At 52.9% G+C, this 19,324-nt stretch overlaps 1 protein-coding gene across 3 annotated transcripts in view; it reads left to right on the plus strand.

The window, feature by feature from the left end:
• Positions 1-19,324, plus strand: part of AACS (acetoacetyl-CoA synthetase) — an 80,948-nt gene that overhangs the window by 58,224 nt on the left and 3,400 nt on the right. Inside the window, exons 11-17 of one of the 3 annotated variants that reach the window (XM_008005188.3) lie at positions 2,270-2,334; positions 2,467-2,589; positions 5,873-5,986; positions 7,044-7,169; positions 11,752-11,821; positions 12,522-12,580; positions 14,397-14,599. In XM_008005188.3, coding sequence (XP_008003379.1) covers positions 2,270-2,334; positions 2,467-2,589; positions 5,873-5,986; positions 7,044-7,169; positions 11,752-11,821; positions 12,522-12,580; positions 14,397-14,599 — 760 coding nt within the window. The remainder of the gene's footprint in view (positions 1-2,269; positions 2,335-2,466; positions 2,590-5,872; positions 5,987-7,043; positions 7,170-11,751; positions 11,822-12,521; positions 12,581-14,396; positions 14,600-19,324) is intronic. The other 2 variants (XM_008005189.3, XM_073021220.1) reach the window with 2 other exon arrangements.

A 19,324-nucleotide genomic window follows, 5' to 3' on the forward strand; every position in this document is an offset into this window, starting at 1 on the left:
TCTACTAAAAATACAAAAAATACAAAAAATACAAAAATTAGCCAGGTGTGGTGGTGCAGGCCTGTAATCCCAGCTACTTGGGAGGCTGAGGCAAGAGGATCACTTGAACCCTGGAGGCAGATGTTGCAGTGAGCGGAGCTCGCCCCACTGTACTCCAGCCTGAGTGACACAGAGAGACTCCATCTTAGAAACAAAACAAACAAACCAACAAAAAAGGGTGGTGTAGCGCCTGAGTGAAGAGAGCATTACCAGGGCAGGGGCAGGGGCAGGGGCAGGGGTACAAGCTGAGAGACTGAGATTGCTGAGCCCACAGGTGCAGTGGCAACCCTGGAGGGGCTGCCTGTGGGCTGATCCACACTTGGCTCCGCACAGGGCTCCGGGCAGTTGTGGGCACTGCGTCCCAACGGTTTAGGGCCCTGACACTGTCTCATGCTTTTGTGCAGCGCCCCCTACAGTACTTGCTAGAAATAAGACGTGGCATGAGTGCCTGCAGGTGGGCTCCCGTGCTTCCAAGAGCTGAATGGTATTGAATTTCCTAACCCTCTTACATGCACCCTGGAGATAGATGGAGGACTTTGCTGTTTCTTCAGACAAGCAGGGCTGTGACTCGCAGGCCGGAGAGCACCACCTCCGAGTGCTGGCGGAGCCTCACCAAGATCAGGGTTTGCAGAGTCTTGCCTGCACTCAGATGCACTTTAAAATCACAGAGAGCCTTTGAGTTTTCTAGGGGTGGGCAGTGGGGGGATTGCACAAAACCCCTGTGTTGTTTGGGCGTGCCTGTTGATTGGAGAGCTTTGTACCTGTAGCTGGAGGCGGTCACTGCTGCTCCGGGCCGGGTGATCACCATTAGAGTCATGAGGTCTCCATTCTCTGTTAGTGATACTTGCAAAGGGAGTGACACCTTAATCCTTGGCTATGATGTTGAAGTAGTTAATCAAACTCTGAGTTTATGAAAGAAGCATGGGGGACAGTGGGAGGAGCTAGTCTCCCTCCCCCAAAACTCCAGCCGTCTGTAGGGTACAGTGCTGGCTTTGTTGGTGGCAGGGTGGGTCTGGGGAAGTAAGAGAATGAAGGTGTGGGAGGTGGAAGGACCATGGTAACCTGCCTCCTTGAGTGGAGGGAGACCCACCCTGCCATTGCCTTAGCCGCACCCAGCCCAGCCAGCCCTGAATTCCGGGGTGTTCTGTGCCATGTTGTCTCGTGGCCTCAGACAGCAAGTGCCATGACAGTCTTCCCTGGGATGAGTCTCTCCACCGGATGTGCAGGAGTGAGGTTCTACTGCCCAGAGTGACCCAGAAGAGTCTGAATCTCACAGCCTCCTCTAGGCCCCGAAGAGAACAATGTTCTTTAGTTGGGCCGACTGAGTTTACATGTGAAGGGCCACCTGGCTGGAAGAAAAGCTGAGGAAGGAAATAGCATGTTAGACAGGTCTGCCCTTGAAATCGCAGTGATGTATATTCAGCAGCGTGTGTCGTTCTGTGAGCACAAATGCATAGAACTGTGGATTTGAACATTCAAGAAGAGCTGCACTTTTCTGAGTTTCATAAAAATGTGAACTTGTTTAAGAAAAGGGGATGGGTGGAGAGTTTCAAGTATGGCACATGTTTTAACAAATAAAAAATTGTCCCAGCACTTTGGGAGGCCAAAGCAGGAGGATCACTTGAGCCCAGGAGTTCAAGACCAGCCTGGCAACATAGCAAGACCCTGTCTCTTAGCTGGGCGGGGTGGCATACACTGGTAGCTCTAGCTACTTGGGAGGCTGAGGTGGGAGAATCACTTGAGCCCAGGAGTTGGACGCTGCAGTGAGCTGTGATTGCACCACTGCACTCCAGCCTGGGCAACAGAAGGAGATTCTGTCTAAAAAATATAATTATAATAATTCTGTAGCCCTCTCTTCATTGGTGAATGAATGTGTGAGGATAGAATTTGAGGGGACTTGATTTTATGGCCTCCTTTGGTCCCCCAAGATAAAATACTCTGCAGTTGGGAAGGTAATGGGTTCAGGTGAGCTGCTGTTGTATGTGAAGCCTCGTGGTGAAGGGAACCGGCCCTGCGTGCTGGAATCAGCAGAAAGAGCAGTCAGGTGCGCCTGTGAGCAAGGCAGGTGCCGTGACTCAGACTTGAGTAAACACGAAGTATGAGTTCAACCCAGAAAACTGCTCTCTCTTGGGTTTTGCAAACTTTTCAGAAATAAATCCCTAACTTTAGAAAGCTTTGGTACAAGAGCCTTGAAGGGTTTCTGGTGTTTTCTTTCCCGCCTGCACCCTAGCATCACTGTCCTGGTAACCGGGGCCAAGTGGCTGTCGGTGCTGGAAGAGAAGGCCATGAAGCCGGGTGAGTGTACCTCTTTAATATTCATTCCCCATACTGCCAATCAAGGAAATTAAATCCATCCTATTTCCTGCTTGCGCGTGAGGCTTCAGGCACTGGGTTTAGTTTTAATCTTTTGGTGATTGTTCGCCCCAGTGGAAACCCACAGTCTTCAGATGCTCCACACGATCCTGTCCACTGGCTCCCCACTGAAAGCCCAGAGCTACGAGTATGTCTACAGGTGCATCAAGAGCAGCATCCTCCTGGGCTCCATCTCAGGTACGGCCCCAGGGGGGACGGTTCTTCCAGCCATCCCCGCCGGCCCCCTAAGTATACACGCCTCTGCCCAGTGCTTGGATTCATCCCAAGGACACAGTCCTCTGGGCAGCCAATACACACAATGCTTTCTCATTATCTGAGGCAGTGATGCTCCACGAAGTCACTGTGAACTCCGAGTCAGCCCATATGGAACCCTTGGTCCTGGGGGAAATACATTTATATACACACACCTCTGACATCCATTATAGTCTTAAAATCCAAAACAATACATCTTGGTAGGTTCTATATATATATATATATTTTTTTTTTTTTTGAGAGAGTCTCACTCTGTCGCCCAGGCTGTAGTACAGTGGCTGGATCTCAGCTCACTGCAAGCTCCGCCTCCCGGGTTCACGCCATTCTCCTGCCTCAGCCTCCTGAGTAGCTGGGATTACAGGCGCCCGCCACTTCGCCTGGCTAATTTTTTTTTTTTTTTGTATTTTTAGTAGAGACGGGATTTCACCGTGTTAGCCAGGGTGGTCTCGATCTCCTGACCTTGTGATCTGCCCGTCTCGGCCTCCCAAAGTGCTGGGATTACAGGCTTGAGCCACCGCGCCCGGCCAGGTTCTGTGTTTTTTATCTTGCGAAAGGGAAAATGCAGTTCAGAAGCATTCAGTGACTTGCCCAAGGCCACCCCACTGTCAGATGCCAGAGTTGCGATGCCAAGCCCAGGAAGAGAGCACCCTAACCCACCCTGCCCCGGTCTCCTGCGTGTGAGAGGGAGGCCATGTCGCCTTGTGACCTCGGTGGGAATGTGCCTGGGTGACTTCGGGTTTTTACTGCTCTGCAGTGTCTGAGAGTGACTGCAGAAGCTCCAGATTATAGATCTGGAGGTTACACATACATTTTAGTGAGTAGGCAAATTCCCAAAAACAGAATCCGCAAATAGTGAGAATCCACTCTATGGAAGGACAAATATTGCAACATTTTTTATACAAGTAAAAAATAGACGCTACCTGTATGCCCAGCAGAAGGAAATTGATTGAATAATTTAGGGCACATTCTTAATTTATGTGAAGCCATTAGAAGTGAAGAAATACACTGATGGACATTGAAACATGGTCATGATGAGTGAAAAAATCAGATTGCAGAATTACAAGGTGCGGTCATTTTTGCAGGTGAAAAACAGGAATATATGGATGTGTACGTGCACACTCATGTGTGTATAATATGGGTGTATTATATGTGGATTCCAAGTGAAAAAAATTTTCTCTTTTGAGACAGAGTTTTGTGCTGTCAGCCAGGTTGGAGTGCAGTGGGTGTGATCTCAGCTCACTGCAACCTCCACCTCCTGGGTTCAAGCAGTTCTCGTGCCCCGACCTCCCGAGTAGCTGGGATTACAGGCATGTGCCACCATGCTCAGCTAATTTTTCTATATTTTTAATAGAAATGGGGTTTCACCATGTTGGTCAGGCTGATCTCGAACTCCTGACCTCAGGTGATCCACCCACCTTGGCCTCCCAAAGTGCTGGGATTACAGGCGTGAGCCACTGTGTCTGGCCCCCAAGTGCATTTTTTCTCATAACTTTTTTCTTAACATAAAATCGTGCTTTAGAACATGGTTCATGCACCTGGTAAAAAAAATTCAGAGTACACAAAGGTATCCTCATTGCTGCTGTCCTCCTTCCCCAAGGAACCCGATGTCGTTTCCTTCAGAGATGTTCTGTGCGTAGGTGAGCATGTGTGCTTGTGTGTTTATGAGTGTGTGTAAATGGGGTGAGAGCACCCCCTTTTTACACAGATGTAGTTTAGGGTACACACCTCAATTCCCCTTCATGTGACTTAAGAGTTGATTCCTTTGCTGCCCATAGAAATCTTTGGGTCACTTTTTTTTTTTTTTTTTAAAAAGACAGGGTTTTGCTCTGTTGCTCAGGCTGGAGTGCACAGTGACATGATCATGGCTCACTGTAGCCTCCACCTCCCGGGCTCAAGTGATCCTCCCACCTCAGCCTCCTGAATAGCTAGGACCACAGGTGTATGCCACCATGCTCAGCTGTGTTTTTTTATTTTTTGTAGAGATGGGGTTCCACCATGTTGCCCAGGCTGTTGAAGTCCTAAGCTCAAGTGATCCTCCCACCTTGGCCTCCCAAAGTGATGGGATTACAGGCATGAGCCACCGTGCCTGGCCTGGGTCACTTTTATTTTATTTTTTTTACACGTTTGTAGTTCTGATTTTTCTCCTTGTGATTTAAAAACATACTCTCAAAGCACCTCTTTAAGAGGTGCCATTTGCCCGAAGCCTGAGGCCGACCCCCCAACCTTCCTCCCCACCGTTGGTTCCTCAGCCTGAGATGGGGGGTCTGAGACATTCCCACCAGCTGGGAGAGCAGCAGGAAGGAGGTCAGGAGCCCTGCTCAGATCTCGATGGTGGCAGAAACGAATGTGACTCACTCATTTTCTTGGGACACGTCAGTCAGTGACATGAAATGGCAGAGAAGACATCACATTTTATTCACTGCCTGAAGAAAGAAAGAAAATCACACTCCACGGTCTTGCAGCTGGGAACTGTTTTTTTCTTTTTTTCTTTCTTTTTTTTATCTTTTTTTGAGACAGAATCTTGCTCTGTCGCCCAGGCTGGAGTGCAGTGGTACACACAGTCTTGGCTCACTGCAACCTCTGCCTCCTGGGTTCAAGTGATTCTTGTTCCTCAGCCTCCTGAGTAGCTAGATTTACAGGCACGTGCCACCACACCCGGCTAATTTTTTGTATTTTTAGTAGAGATGGGGTCTCGCCATGTCACCCAGGCTTGTCTCGAACTCCTGAGCTCAGGCAATCCGCCCACCTTGGCCTCCCAATGTGCTAGGATTATAGGCGTGAGCCACTGCGCCCGGCCACATTTCTGTTTTTCCAACCATTAAGTCCATGTAAACCACGGCACTCGAGCCTTCCCATGTCACGGGTCTACCTAGGCAGTGCCTGCCAGGTGGATGTCACAGGCAAAGCTTCCATTTTCTACGATCCTGAGTCTTGAATTTCAGCGTGACCACAGGAGGTCATTTACTTAGCAGATCCTCTAGCAGGAAGGCTTGGCCAAAACAAGAATGAGATGGGGATTCATTCCAAATTCCGTATCACCTCTTCCACCGCTGCCTGAAGAGAAGCCCCACCTGTCTGGGATGTTGTAGTATGTGTCTGGGAGACTAGATCTTTGTCCTCTTGGCACTTTCTCCTTTGTTGCTCACTAATTTAATGCAGTTTGTCTGGGGCTTCTGAATTTTGAATCTCCCTTTGCCATTGCTTACAGGAGGCACCGACATCATCTCCTGCTTCATGGGCCACAATTTTTCTCTTCCTGTGTATAAAGGGGAGATTCAGGCCCGGAACCTGGGCATGGCCGTGGAGGCGTGGAACGAGGAAGGTGATGGCTCCGCCAACTGTTTCTTTCTGTGATTAGGCGTGAGTTGGGAGCTTGGGAGCGCTCGGATGTGTCACTTTGCTTGGTGATAGTTCTCTAAAACAGCCCTCGGAGGGGAGGCCCCTGTCACTTGCATTGTGATGTCCTTTCCCCGCAGCTTGGCTTAACACCCACCGGGCTCCTGATCCCCAGCCCCTGAGAGGTCAGGGTCGAGCTGGAGGACAGGTGGAGACCTGTGTGCTCAGGCACGGCGGGCGGCTGGGTGGTCGCTGCCCTGCATCCGAACCCTGGTGCTGGATACACAGGCAGCCGCCAGCTCTGAGCTTCTGAGAACCTGGTCATGAAAGGGATAGTCTCCCGGTGTGCTGGGCCTGGCAGCTAGAAATCCAGCTGTGCTAGGAGGGGTGAGCAGGGCTCAGTGCAGCTGCTCTGCAGAGCAATGCGGGAGTAGTCAGTGAAGCTGAAGATGGATACGTGCCCTGTGATCTGGGAATTCCACTCCTGGAAGACTAACTTGTGATACACGCAAGAATGTTTGTAGCCCCATGATTTGTCACAGAAAACAGAATTGGGAACAATAGAAATGTCCATCCTTGGGAGGAAGAAACTCTGTGATCACAGGTGGAGAATGACTAAGTGCTGAATATGAATGAACCGCAGTGAGTCCTAGTAGCCCGCACGAGCCACCCAGATGTCATGCTGAGTGAGCACAGGCAGACGCAGGACACGTAGAAGGACAGTGTGTGTGTGTTCAAAGGCACGCAGAGTGACGACATACGCTATTCAGGGATGCATGTGGATGGAGCAGAAGTGTTAACACACATGGGAATAACAAATCACTACATCCCAGACAGCGATTTTGGGGAGCACACAGGGAGGGGACTTCATCTGGGAGGAACGCATTATTAGGCTGCCATGACAGGTGTGTGGGTGTGGACCATCTCTGTACCTTTGTATATGTCTGAAATATTGCATAATAAGTAATAAGAAAGAGAGAGAGACAAGCCAGGGTGTGTGGCTGTGGTGTGCGTTGGGCTTATTTTTAATTCTCCCATACCAGGAAAGGCGGTCTGGGGAGAGAGCGGCGAGCTGGTGTGTACTAAGCCGATCCCTTGCCAGCCCACACACTTCTGGAATGATGAGAATGGCAACAAGTACAGGAAGGCGTATTTCTCCAAATTCCCAGGTCGGTTGGAGAGATGCAGAAAGAGCTGCCCAGCCTCTGCCTTGGCTGGGCCTTCTGTGTCTAATTCTGTACCCTTGTCCCTCCCCTCCCATCCTGCCCCTCCCGTCTTCCTTCCCCCACCACCAGGGCTTGGAGAAGCTGCCTATAGCTCATTCTGCCAGGCGGCGATAATGAATTTTTGGTCAATATCTTGTTGTCTTCAACTTGAAGCTATTGTGTACAACTGTAATCTGGTTTAGTTGAATCTCAGCTACCTCTGCCCAGAGTGTCTTGGCTCCAGCCCCTGCTGCTGGGAGCTGGCAGGAGCCTCTGGTTTGCATGTGGGAGGGTGGAGGGTGCAGGGCCCACTCGCTGAAACAGGGTGATGCTTGCCTGTTCAAGAGGAATGGCATGTGGAAGTGGTGTCTGGCTCCGGTCTCTTCCTTCATGTCTCTCACCATCATCCAGTCCTCATGGAGATGCTAGAGGAAGAGCGCTCTTGCGGTGGAAGGATTTACAACGCGACATGTCACTCTCACATAGACTGACACCCTTGGGTGTCATCTTTTGAGTGGTGCCTTGCCCCAAAGCAGGGAAGTCTTTTATTTAAAGCTCTGATTCCTGCCTCCCTCTAATCTTATTTCATAAGCAGTCTCGAGTTATTGCTGCTGTATAATTCATCGTTTAGCAAGCCTTCTGTTCCAAAGTTATTTATACTCAGTACTTGCTTTCTGCAGTCTCTCAAAAGGTAATCTGGTTTAGCACAGACCACGTATGGAGAATCAGAAAGCGGCAAGTGGTAGGATTTGCCAGGGATCCTTCCTGCCTTGCGTGTTTGCGTGTCACCGTAAAAGCCATTGTGCCTGGAATAGCGCCTTTCTGCAGCAGCATGGGGCATCCCCCCAGGGGTGGCTCAGCCTCCACTGCATACCTGCTGCACCTATGCACCACCTTGGCTCCTGTTGTGAGCAGCTGTGTAGACAGACGAATGCAGAAAAGCAAGAGTGGATCTAGAGAAACACTCTTCAGATGACCCTAAAGAGGAGGGCAGGAACCCCTGCCTTGGGAGGAGAGGCCAAAAGGATTAGAATCTCAGCTTGAGGATCCATCCAAGAAATGACTGCCCTTCGTCTTCTGTAACATTGCTCTTTGAAAACTCTTTTCTGTCACTTTTTTTCATCACATGTGCAAGGGTTCATGTGATAGATGTCTCTCAGGATTAATTTCAGGATAATCTCTTTGAAACTGATATTACTTCTTGGAGAAGACAAGTACTTTGTGATGTGTTGTATTTCCATTTTTGCCTTAGCTGCCAGGAAACTCAGAGCTGAAATCATTGCTTTGTTTTTGTAGTCCTCTTACCTTTAGAGTAAGATTTTGCTTCTGTTTGAATAATCCTATCATGAAGTCAGTTTTGTAGGTAGCTTCCTCTGATACTTCCTAGGTGTAGGTGAGAGAGATGAATAAATATGGAAAGACAAAGGCAGATCAGATAATGAGATCTGAAGCTGTTTATCATGGACAGGGTGAACATAGGCTGCACTTAGACCATTCCTCAAGCACCACCGCTGAGAGATTCCTGGGCTGTATAGGAAATGGCGTGATGGCAAAACCAAGCAACAAGAGCAAGCTTTCCTTTCCACAACTGGGAGTGGGTTTATGGACATTGTTACCTTAAAAAATGATGCCAGGTGAAAATGTAAACAGGCCATGTGCTGGTATGAAAAGATACCCAGGAAGTTAGTAAGTGACAATGAGAGTTTAAAAACAGAGGACATAGCATCCCTTTGGTGTACATTTTAATATTTTTTTTTTTTTTTTTTTTTTTTAGAGGCAGGGTCTCCGTCTGGCCCCAGGCTGGAGTGCAGTGGTATGATCTCGGCTCACTGCAGCCTTGATCTCCAGGGCTCAAAGGATCCTCCTGCCTCAGCCTCCTAAGTAGCTGGGACTACAGGTGTGTGCTACCATGCCTGGTTAATTTTTGTATTTTTTGTAGAGATGAGGTCTCTCTGTGTTGCCCAGGCTGGTCTCGAACTCTTGAGCTCAAGCAATCCTCCTGCCTAGGCCTCCTCAAGTGCTGGGATTACTAGCATGAGCCACCACACCCCCAGCCTTGTGTAAATTTTAAAAGGGAAGTATATATGTGTGATTGTGTGAATAAATGAATAATGGGTGTGAATAAGGGCTTATATGAGTGGTGAGATGATGAGCCCATTTTGGTTTTCTTTAGGGCTTTTTATTTTTTTGAGACGGCGTCTCGCTCTGTTGCCCAGGGCTGGGGTGCAGTGGCACGATCTCGGCTTCTCCTTCAGCCTCCTGAGTAGCTGGGATTAACAGGTGTGCGCCACCACACCTGGCTAATTTTTGTATTTTTAGTAGAGACGGGGTTTCACTATGTTAGCCAGGCTGGTCTCGAACTCTTGATCTTGTGACCCATCCACCTCGGCTTCCCAAAGTGCTGGGATTAATAGGCATGAGCCACCATGCCCGGCCGCTTTTTGTTATTTTTAAAAACTTAATATTTTAAAAGACAGTAAAAGGAGACTTAAGATTCAGGTCGTTGCAGATGCCACATTCCATACAGGCCTGGTCCGTTATCGGCAGTCACCTGTTGCCACCGTATTTCCACTTTTGCCTCAGCTCCCAGGAGACTCAGAGCTGAAGTCAGTGCCTTGAAGAATGAGAATGATCTAAATCTGTTCAGTCCGCTGTAGAAAGGAAGACATTGCTTCTGTAGCTTTGTTTTGCCATCACGCCACTTCCTTTGTGGTGCCCTGGAGCCAGCCACTAGTGGATTCCTCCTCTCAGCTCGGCTTTGCAAGGGATCCAAGTGTGTCAGGGCGAAGTTTCCACAAAAGAACATTTCTTCAGGGTGGATGTACATCTTCCTTTTTCTCTGCATTTCCGGGGTCTCAGTAATTAGGGCACAGTACTACAAATGGCCCTAAAACCCAGAAATTTCCCATCCAGTTCAAGGGAGATCTGACTCCAGGCAAATAAGACTGTATGTTGCTGCTGGCACCGAAGTTCCAGGATGAGGCAGGATTCCCAGGTGAGCGGCACAGGCTTGCAGCTCTCATCTTCCGGGGCTGCCGTTCACAAACTCAGTTTGCTGAGTAGCCATGCAGATGTGTTCCTGCAGAAACTGGGCGCATCCATTGCAAGTCTAGGAGTGGGTTTTCCCCCCCCCCCCCCCTTATTTGTGTATGTGAATCTTTTAAAAGTCCAATGAGAAGAATTGGTTTCGTTCCCTAGCTTGGGGAGGTGGGAGGAAAGACCTGAAGGCCTGCAATTCTCTTTTTTTGCATCGGAATAACTAGCTTAGGGCTCATTTCATTCTCTTCAGCTGCCTCCCAGGGACCGTGCACTCCCTATACACAGTCCCCTTGGCCTTTGTTCCCGTAGAAGGCTTGGTTGTGGCTTGTGGCAGTGTCTCCTTCACGATGTCACATGAACGCGTGAATAGACGAGGTAGCTGTTGAGTCATAAGCTGTTTGGGTTAGCGCTTGCCTCAGAGTGGAGAAGTGCTGGGGAAGTGTCTCGAGATTTGGAGGGGAGGAGATGCCTTCTGAGGCTGCTGCTCGTCAGTGAAGACACGGAAGTTGGCCGCTTTACTGTTTTCCCTTCCCGGATCGCAGGGAATCTCCGGGGCGTTATTGCAGGAGGCCAGCCTGCTGCTGAGGCAGATGACTTCCGGCATTGCAAAGCGGCAGAGATGCACTTTTGATTACGGCCAGCCAGTTCCCCTCAGTGTGGCTGATCAAGGGCTGGGGGTGGGTGTCGGCAGCAGGAGGCCCCCAGCTGGTTAACTGCTCCCTTGGTGACTCTCTCAGATGCGTGGCTTCTCTTCACTGTTTGGCGCCTGGGTAGAGGATGTGGCAAAGGAACCTCTCTCCTCAGATGCTGCATCCAAAGCTGGGGTTTGATCCCTTTGGTCAATCAGCTTCACGGCGCCACCCCAGCGCGCAAGCCTTCTCTGAACAGCTGCACACGTGGCCACTCATGTGGCCTGCTGACACTGTGTTGCTGTCACCCCTGGCTCTTTCCTCTTCCCCCCATCTTCATACCCTGGGTTTTACCTGCTAATCAGCTCTCTGCACATGTGGCTAATGCTTTGGTTCAAGCCTGCGTGACTGGGACTGGTGCAGTAACCTCCTTCCTGGTCATGGGCTTGTGTATTCCATTCCAAGATCTGGCCCCAACCTCACACCCTGTGCCCTCCGCTGCCCCGGCCACTCTTGCTTCCCAAGACGTGGCTCATTCTTTCCTGTGCTACACTCAGGGTTGTCTCCAGACACTCCTGTTGACCCCTAGTGGCCTGGCTGAGCTTGGTCCCGCCCTCTGTGAATTCCCGGGTCCCTACTGGTGCCCAAGGAGCTGCGTTACTCCTCGCCAGCTGTGTCAGAGCTGCCCGGGCAGCAGCCCCCCTAGAGGGCGTGTTCCTTGGGGCAGGAAGAGTCTGGCTCCCTTCTGCCCCCAGCCCCACGCCAGACTTGCCTCTGAGCCCCAGTTATGTCTGTGGACCTGCACCCAGTGTCTGTCCAGGCAGCCCGTCACGGCCCCTTCTCCTCGGGGTGACCGGGCACCTCTGCTGTCCTTGCAGGCATCTGGGCTCATGGCGACTACTGCAGAATCAACCCCAAGACTGGGGGCATCATCATGCTTGGCCGGAGGTAAGGGCTGCGGATTCGGCTTCTCTTCCCTGCAGCCTCACCTTCCGGAGGCATGGGGGTAGAGGAGGAGGCGCTTTCTGTAAAAGTCAGTGCCTTCCTGGGCACCCCACTCCACTCCAGCATCAGGGTGTCCACACCTCTCACACCCACCGGCTGCTGTGCCATGTTTCCCCACCCCTGTGCCCATGCACACGCCGTCCCTGGGCCTGAAGACCACCTCCGAGGAAGCATTTTCTGCTCAGTCTGCGACATGGCTGACCGTCCCCCATCTTGGACCCTTCCTGTGTCATTCCTGGGGTGGGGCATCCCTGTGCCAGCTTCCTTCCCAAGGGCTGGGTCTGAGCATGATCCACATTGCCCTGCCCTGTGATGCGGTTCTCGGGTAGGAGGTGTCAGGGTGGGGGTCCCACGGCAAAGGCACAGCAGCGTCCACACCCGCAATGGGGGACACGTGTGCAGGTGGGAAGGGAGCAAGGTGACAGATGTTCCTGCACAGAGGTGCCGCCCTGATGTCGAGCTTTAACCTGAGAGGGAGAAAGAGCCGGGTGGCAGGGCAAGGAGCTGGGGAGGGGAGTGTCCATGACTAGTCCTGGGGGATGCCATGTGGAACGGAGAGGGGGTGACCGCACTCCTGTGGGACCCCTGGGACTTGCCTCACTCCAGAGCTGCAGTGTGGCCCTGACCTCTTCTCTCTTTCCAGTGACGGCACACTCAACCCCAACGGGGTGCGGTTCGGCAGCTCGGAAATCTATAACATTGGTACGTGCTTCCCCTCCCTGAGCGTTCTCCAGTCTCCAGGAAGGAGGAGGGTCCTGGTGGGAGCCCAAGGGGCCCTTTCCAAAGGCCCCACCTTTGGCACAACTCTGGCCCCTTGGTCTCTGGTGTGACATTGGACGTTTGTGAGCCTGACCTCCTTTCTAGAACATACCTTGCCCACACTGCTGTCCTCATGAAACCTCGAATGGGGTCTTTAAGGTCCCTTTGCCCATCCTCTTCCTCATTATAGCTCATCCTCCTGGTGAGTTCTGCCAGGTTGGTTACTTGTGTCTATCTACTTTTTTTTTTTTGGAGACAGAGTCTTGCTCTGTCACCCAGGCTGGAGTGCAGTGGTGCGATCTTGGCTCACTGCAACCTCTACCTCCTCAGTAGCTGGGATTACAGACATGCACCATCATGCCCAGCTAATTTTTGTATTTTTAGTAGAGAGGGGGTTTCACCATGTTGGCCAGGCTGGTCTCGAACTCCTGACCTCAAGTGATCCGCCTGCCTCAGCCTCCCAGAGTGGTGGGATTACAGGCGTGAGCCACCATGCCTGGCCAGCTTGCGTCTACTCTTTATGGTTGAAGAAACCAGAAGCACAGAGAGGGTTCAGAATTGCTGAAGGTCACACAGCACCATGCAGGACACCAAGCACAGAGAGTGTAGGCCTGTGGGTCTCACAGCTGCACAGTGGAGTCGCCTGTGGGACTTCAAACTCCCCAGCCCAAGGACCCAGGCCCAGCCCAGGCCGCAGAGTCGGTTAGATGGCCTCGTATGTTAGTGCTTAGGTCAGAGTCCTAAACTTATGTCAAGGTCGTTTGTGTGGCCAGGGCAAAGAAATCCTGATGTCTGATTCCAGCCTTGTTCCTCCCTCCAGTGGAGTCCCCACCCCAGGCACCTGCTTCCTTTTTTTCAAAAAAATTTTTTTTTTTTGAGACAGAGTCTTACTCTCTTACACAGGCTGGAGTGCAGTGGTGTGATCTCAGCTCACTGCAGCCTCCACCTCCTGGGCTCAAGCAGTCCTCTTACCTCGGCCTCCCGAGTAGCTGGGTCTACAGGCATGCACCACTATGCCCAGCTAATTTTTGTATTTTTTGTAGAGATGAAGTTTTGCCCTGTTGGCCAGGCTGGTCTACTCCTAAGCTCAAGTAATCAACCCACTTCGGCCTCCCAAAGTGCTGGAATTACAGGTGTGAGCCAATGTGCCCGGCTACCTGCCTCCATTTTTGGGAGGCCAACAAGGTCTCACTCTGTTGTCCAGGCTGGGGGGCAGTGGCGCAACCATAGCTCACTGCAGCCTCGACCTCCTGGGCTCAGGCGATCCTCCTGCCTCAGCTTCCCAAGCAGCTATGTCTACAGGCATGTGCCACCATGCCTAACTTAGTTTTTAATTTTTTGTAGAGACAAAGTCTCCCTATGTTGTCCAGGCTGGTATCAATCTCCTGAACTTAAGTGATCATCCCCCCTCAGCCTCCCAGAGGGCTGTGAGCCACCAAGCCCGATCCTCTTTTTTATCTTGAATTAACTTCTCATGAAGTAAGGCCCACATCTGGCCTCCTGGTAGAACATCACCCATCCTGCCAAAGCTGAAGCTGTGTCTGCCTCCCCAGTGATGGGTTTTCTTCCACTCGTGAAATGGCTTCCTCAGCAAATGTCCCTCCAAGGCACTCCTCCTGGGTGGGCTGGGAGAACACAGGCATCCCTGGTAGGCCTGGGGCACCCAGCTTGCCCCTCCTGCTCGGCCAGGTTGTTGTGAGGCCCGACCCCACACTGAGGGGCCCCCTGCGTGAATGTGCGCCCTCCCCTGTCTCCACAGTGGAATCCTTCGAGGAGGTGGAGGACAGCCTGTGTGTCCCCCAGTATAACAAGTACAGGGAGGAGAGGGTGATCCTCTTCCTGAAGATGGCCTCCGGGCACGCCTTCCAGCCTGACTTGGTTAAGAGGATCCGTGACGCCATCCGCGTGGGCTTGTCTGCGCGACACGTGCCCAGCCTCATCCTGGAAACCAAGGGCATCCCGGTATGGCCATCTCCCGCCAGCGAGGAGACCGCAGCCATCGCCCCACGAGCCCACACGTTGAAGGGCGCTTACATCTGAGCAGCTTGCTGGTGCTTTATATATCGTTTGTCCACGTTGCCTAGCAACGCCATCCTCTCCCTGCCATCCTTTTTCCTACCCTTCCTAAGACTGCATTTAAAGCAGCTTCTGCTGGCCGGGCGCGGTGGCTCAAGCCTGTAATCCCAGCACTTTGGGAGGCCGAGACGGGCGGATCACGAGGTCAAGAGATCGAGACCATCCTGGTTAACACGGTGAAACCCCGTCTCTACTAAAAAAATACAAAAAACTAGCCGGGCGAGGTGGCGGGCGCCTGTAGTCCCAGCTACTAGGGAGGCTGAGGCCGGAGAATGGCGTGAACCCGGGAGGCGGAGCTTGCAGTGAGCTGAGATCCGGCCACTGCACTCCAGCCTGGGCGACAGAGCTACACTCCGCCTCAAAAAAAAAAAAAAAAAAAAAAAAAAAGCAGCTTCTGCTAAATACCCATGTTCGGAGGGTTAGCGGGCCCAGCCCTGCAGGTCCAACGGGTTTCTCCCTGCTAACCTGTGGTTTTAGTGTATTCTCAAAATTTTTAATGAGAACATTAATTTTAACTTTTTATTTTTTATTTTATTTTTTTGAGACTGAGTCTCTGTCACCCAGGCTGGAATGCAGTGGCTCAATCTCAGCTCACTGCAACCTCCGCTTCCCAGGTTCAAGCAGTTCTCCTGCCTCAGGCTCCTGAGTAGCTGGTAGCTGGGACTACAGTCGCATGCCAGCATGCCCGGCTAATTTTTGTATTCTTAGTAGAGACGGGGCTTTGCCATGTTGGCCAGGCTGGTTTCAAACTCCTTACCTCAGGTGATTCGCCCACTTCAGCCTCCCAAAGCGCTGGGATGACAGGCGTGAGCCACCCCACCCAGCCAATTTTAATTTTTTTTTTTTTTTTTTTTTTGAGACGGAGTCTCGCTCTGTTGCCCAGGCTGGAGTGCAGTGGCTGGATCTCAGCTCACTGCAAGCTCCGCCTCCCGGGTTTACGCCATTCTCCTGCCTCAGCCTCCCGAGTAGCTGGGACTACAGGCGCCCGCCACCTCGCCCGGCTAGTTTTTTGTATTTTTTAGTAGAGACGGGGTTTCACCGTGTTCGCCAAGATGGTCTCGATCTCCTGACCTCGTGATCCGCCCGTGTCGGCCTCCCAAAGTGCTGGGATTACAGGCTTGAGCCACCGCGCCCGGCCCAATTTTAATTTTTTAAAGTGCTGCTGGGAAGCGTTGCTCTTGCCTTTTAAGTTCTTACGGTACATACAAGACTTGACTCTTTTTAGAGGCAGGTCTTCTGAAGGCTGTGTGGTCATCCCTCAGCCCCTGGCCCCAGTATACTCTGCTTCGATTCTAAGTCGGGGGAGGAGGAGGTTCACCCAGATTGAATCACAGCTATCATTTGCATTGCTTACAAAACGGGTGCCCTGCAAGCTGACAGAAGCTGTTCTGTGTGTGTGTGTGTGTCCACACAACAATTTAAACAGACAGTGGCAGGCCGTATGTGAAGTCCACGGAATGGCTGTTCATTAAGGAGAAGATGGGAGCAGACACTCACTGGGTTCCCGGGGGAAGCTGACTTTGTTGTTGCCCGGATCAGGGCTGAGTCTGTGACGTATCACCAGAGACAGGGTTTACCAGGAGAGGCTGCTTCCTGGAGGATGTTGAAATATGCGATGCCGTTGACTTTGAAACCCATAGGTCATTCTCTTTGCCTTAAAAGTTATTTCAGCATCTTCAAAACAACCTGTCCAGGAGTGGGGGCTGGGAAGAGCGCTTGCAGCACGGCCACGGCGTGCAATCCCTGACCATCCCTGGAAGACTGACTCCCACTCAGGACCCCTGTTCCTCCTCCTCCCGGCACCTGTCCACATCTGCACTGACTCCCACTCGGGACCCTGTTCCTCCTCCTCCCGGCGCCTGTCCACATCTGTGCTGACTCCCACTCTGGACCCCTGTTCCTCCTCCTCCCGGCGCCTGTCCACGTCTGTGCTGACTCCCACTCCGGACCCCTGTTCCTCCTCCTCCCGGCGCCTGTCCACGTCTGTGCTGACTCCCACTCCGGACCCCTGTTCCTCCTCCTCCCGGCGCCTGTCCACGTCTGCGCTGACTCCCACTCGGGACCCTGTTCCTCCTCCTCCCGGCGCCTGTCCACATCTGCACTGACTCCCACTCGGGACCCTGTTCCTCCTCCCGGTGCCTGTCCACATCTGCACTGACTCCCACTCGGGACCCTGTTCCTCCTCCTCCCGGCGCCTGTCCACATCTGTGCTGACTCCCACTCCGGACCCCTGTTCCTCCTCCTCCCGGCACCTGTCCACATCTGCACTGACTCCCACTTGGGACCCCTGTTCCTCCTCCCGGCACCTGTCCACATCTGCGCTGACTCCCACTCGGGACCCTGTTCCTCCTCCCGGCGCCTGTCCACATCTGCACTGACTCCCACTCGGGACCCTGTTCCTCCTCCTCCTGGCGCCTGTCCACATCTGCGCTGACTCCCACTCGGGACCCTGTTCCTCCTCCTCCTGGCGCCTGTCCACATCTGCACTGACTCCCACTCCGGACCCCTGTTCCTCCTCCTCGTGGCACCTGTCCACATCTGCACTGACTCCCACTCCGGACCCCTGTTCCTCCTCCTCCCAGCGACTGTCCACATCTGCGCTGACTCCCACTTGGGACCCTGTTCCTCCTCCCAGCGACTGTCCGCATCTGCACTGACTCCCACTCGGGACCCTGTTCCTCCTGCTCCTGGCGCCTGTCCACATCTGCGCTGACTCCCACTCGGGACCCTGTTCCTCCTCCTCCCAGCGACTGTCCACATCTGCGCTGACTCCCACTCGGGACCCTGTTCTTCCTCCTCCCGGCTCCTGTCCGCATCTGCGCTGACTCCCACTCGGGACCCCTGTTCCTCCTCCTCCCGGCGCCTGTCCACATCTGCGCTGACTCCCACTCGGGACCCTGTTCCTCCTCCTGGCGCCTGTCCACATCTGCACTGACTCCCACTCGGGACCCTGTTCCTCCTCCCGGTGCCTGTCCACATCTGCACTGACTCCCACTCGGGACCTGTTCCTCCTCCTCCCGGCGCCTGTCCACATCTGCGCTGACTCCCACTCGGGACCCTTATTCCTCCTCCTCCCAGCACCTGTCCACATCTGTGCTGACTCCCACTCTGGACCCCTGTTCCTCCTCCTCCCAGCGACTGTCCACATCTGCGCTGACTCCCATTCAGGACCCTGTTCCTCCTCCTGCTGGCGCCTGTCCACATCTGCGGTGTTGGTTCCCTTTTGTGGTGTCCACACGTTTCCTTTGCGTTCTGGTTTTGCATGGGAAGAGCCCTGCAGCTTGGGGCTTTTTCTTTCTCTCTCTTTTTTTTGGTTGGTGACTCTTGGCGGCTCTCTGTGGGGACATTGGTGCTCTCCAAGAAGGTACTTCTTGAATCAGTGACCCTTACTGTCTTTTCCTGGTGAGGGTCTAAGGTTTTCCTTTGGTGAATCAGTGCTGTCTCATCTGGAACATTTTAGGGAACTGGAATTTGACTTTGTCCCCTTGGCTTTATATTATTGAAAAAGAACTTGGGTCTTTTGCCGCCAGAACAGTTATTACCAAACCGTATCTAATCACGAGGGTAGTGGAACGATTTATTATGAAGGGCGAAAACTCAGCACGTTTCTTTCCCTGGTCGTCCTGGCTTTTGTGGGCTTGTGGCCAGGGCTCCCAGCGGGGTTCTGGGCCCTTTTTCTCCCCAGATAGGGGCTTCTCCTGGGTCCATTTGGGAAGTCTTTTGGAGGGTTCCTCCAGATTTTGGAATGCCCTTTTATTTTCGGGCCCTTGTGGCAGGCTTAGGAGAGGATTTACCTCTTTGGTTGCTGAGCTAGGGAGGGGCCCAGCATCCACAGGGAGGTGACATGGCGTGGCCCCAGCCTGCCCATTCGGGAACTGGACCCACTTCAGGGTCAGAAGAGGACAACTGAGGTCTCACCTGCAAAGTCCCAGGGCCTTGCTGAGGCAGGAGAGCCTGTTGCAGGTCTGACCCTTCACATGGTGCTTGTGGGGAGTGGGCTACCCTCCCCTCACCACCCTGAGAATAGCCTAAGCCCGGGGCGCATCCGAGCGGTGGGAATAAGCGGCCGCCCATCTCTGTCTCTGCATGGAGAGACACTGCCGCTTCTGTTCCCTGGGAAGCCAGTGCCATTTTCAGCATTTAAGGGGTTCCTGGCGAGTGCTCAGGAGAGATCTGGGCCCAGAGCCAGCCCCACTCCTCGTGTTGATTAAGACCAGTCCAGTCTCTGGCCTGTGACATGGGGAGAGGAGCCCCTCGCCCACCCGCCACAGCTCAGGGTGGTGATGCGGCTCTAATGGAGTGAGTGGCCCCAGGGGACTTGGGAGGCTCTGGCCGGCGCAGTCCTTGCCGCCCGCCTTCACAGCGGGTCCTCTGAGGGTCTTTATGCACAGGGGCTCTTTCACTTAGCCCTGGCCCCCCCTCTACACCTGAGGCATGACTTTGGGCAACTCAGCATCCAAGCCTCAGTTTCCCCATCTCTAAGACGGGTTGACAACAGAGCCTCTCTGGTGGGTGCCGTGGGCCACAGGGTGCCCAGAACGCAGTCCCTGTGCCTCGGTTTCTGTGCTGCCTCCGCTCACCGTCAGCCTTCATTCAGAATAGGCCTGCATG

This window comes from Chlorocebus sabaeus, chromosome 11 (assembly GCF_047675955.1).
Source record: "Chlorocebus sabaeus isolate Y175 chromosome 11, mChlSab1.0.hap1, whole genome shotgun sequence".
In the NCBI taxonomy this organism is placed as follows: domain Eukaryota; kingdom Metazoa; phylum Chordata; class Mammalia; order Primates; family Cercopithecidae; genus Chlorocebus; species Chlorocebus sabaeus.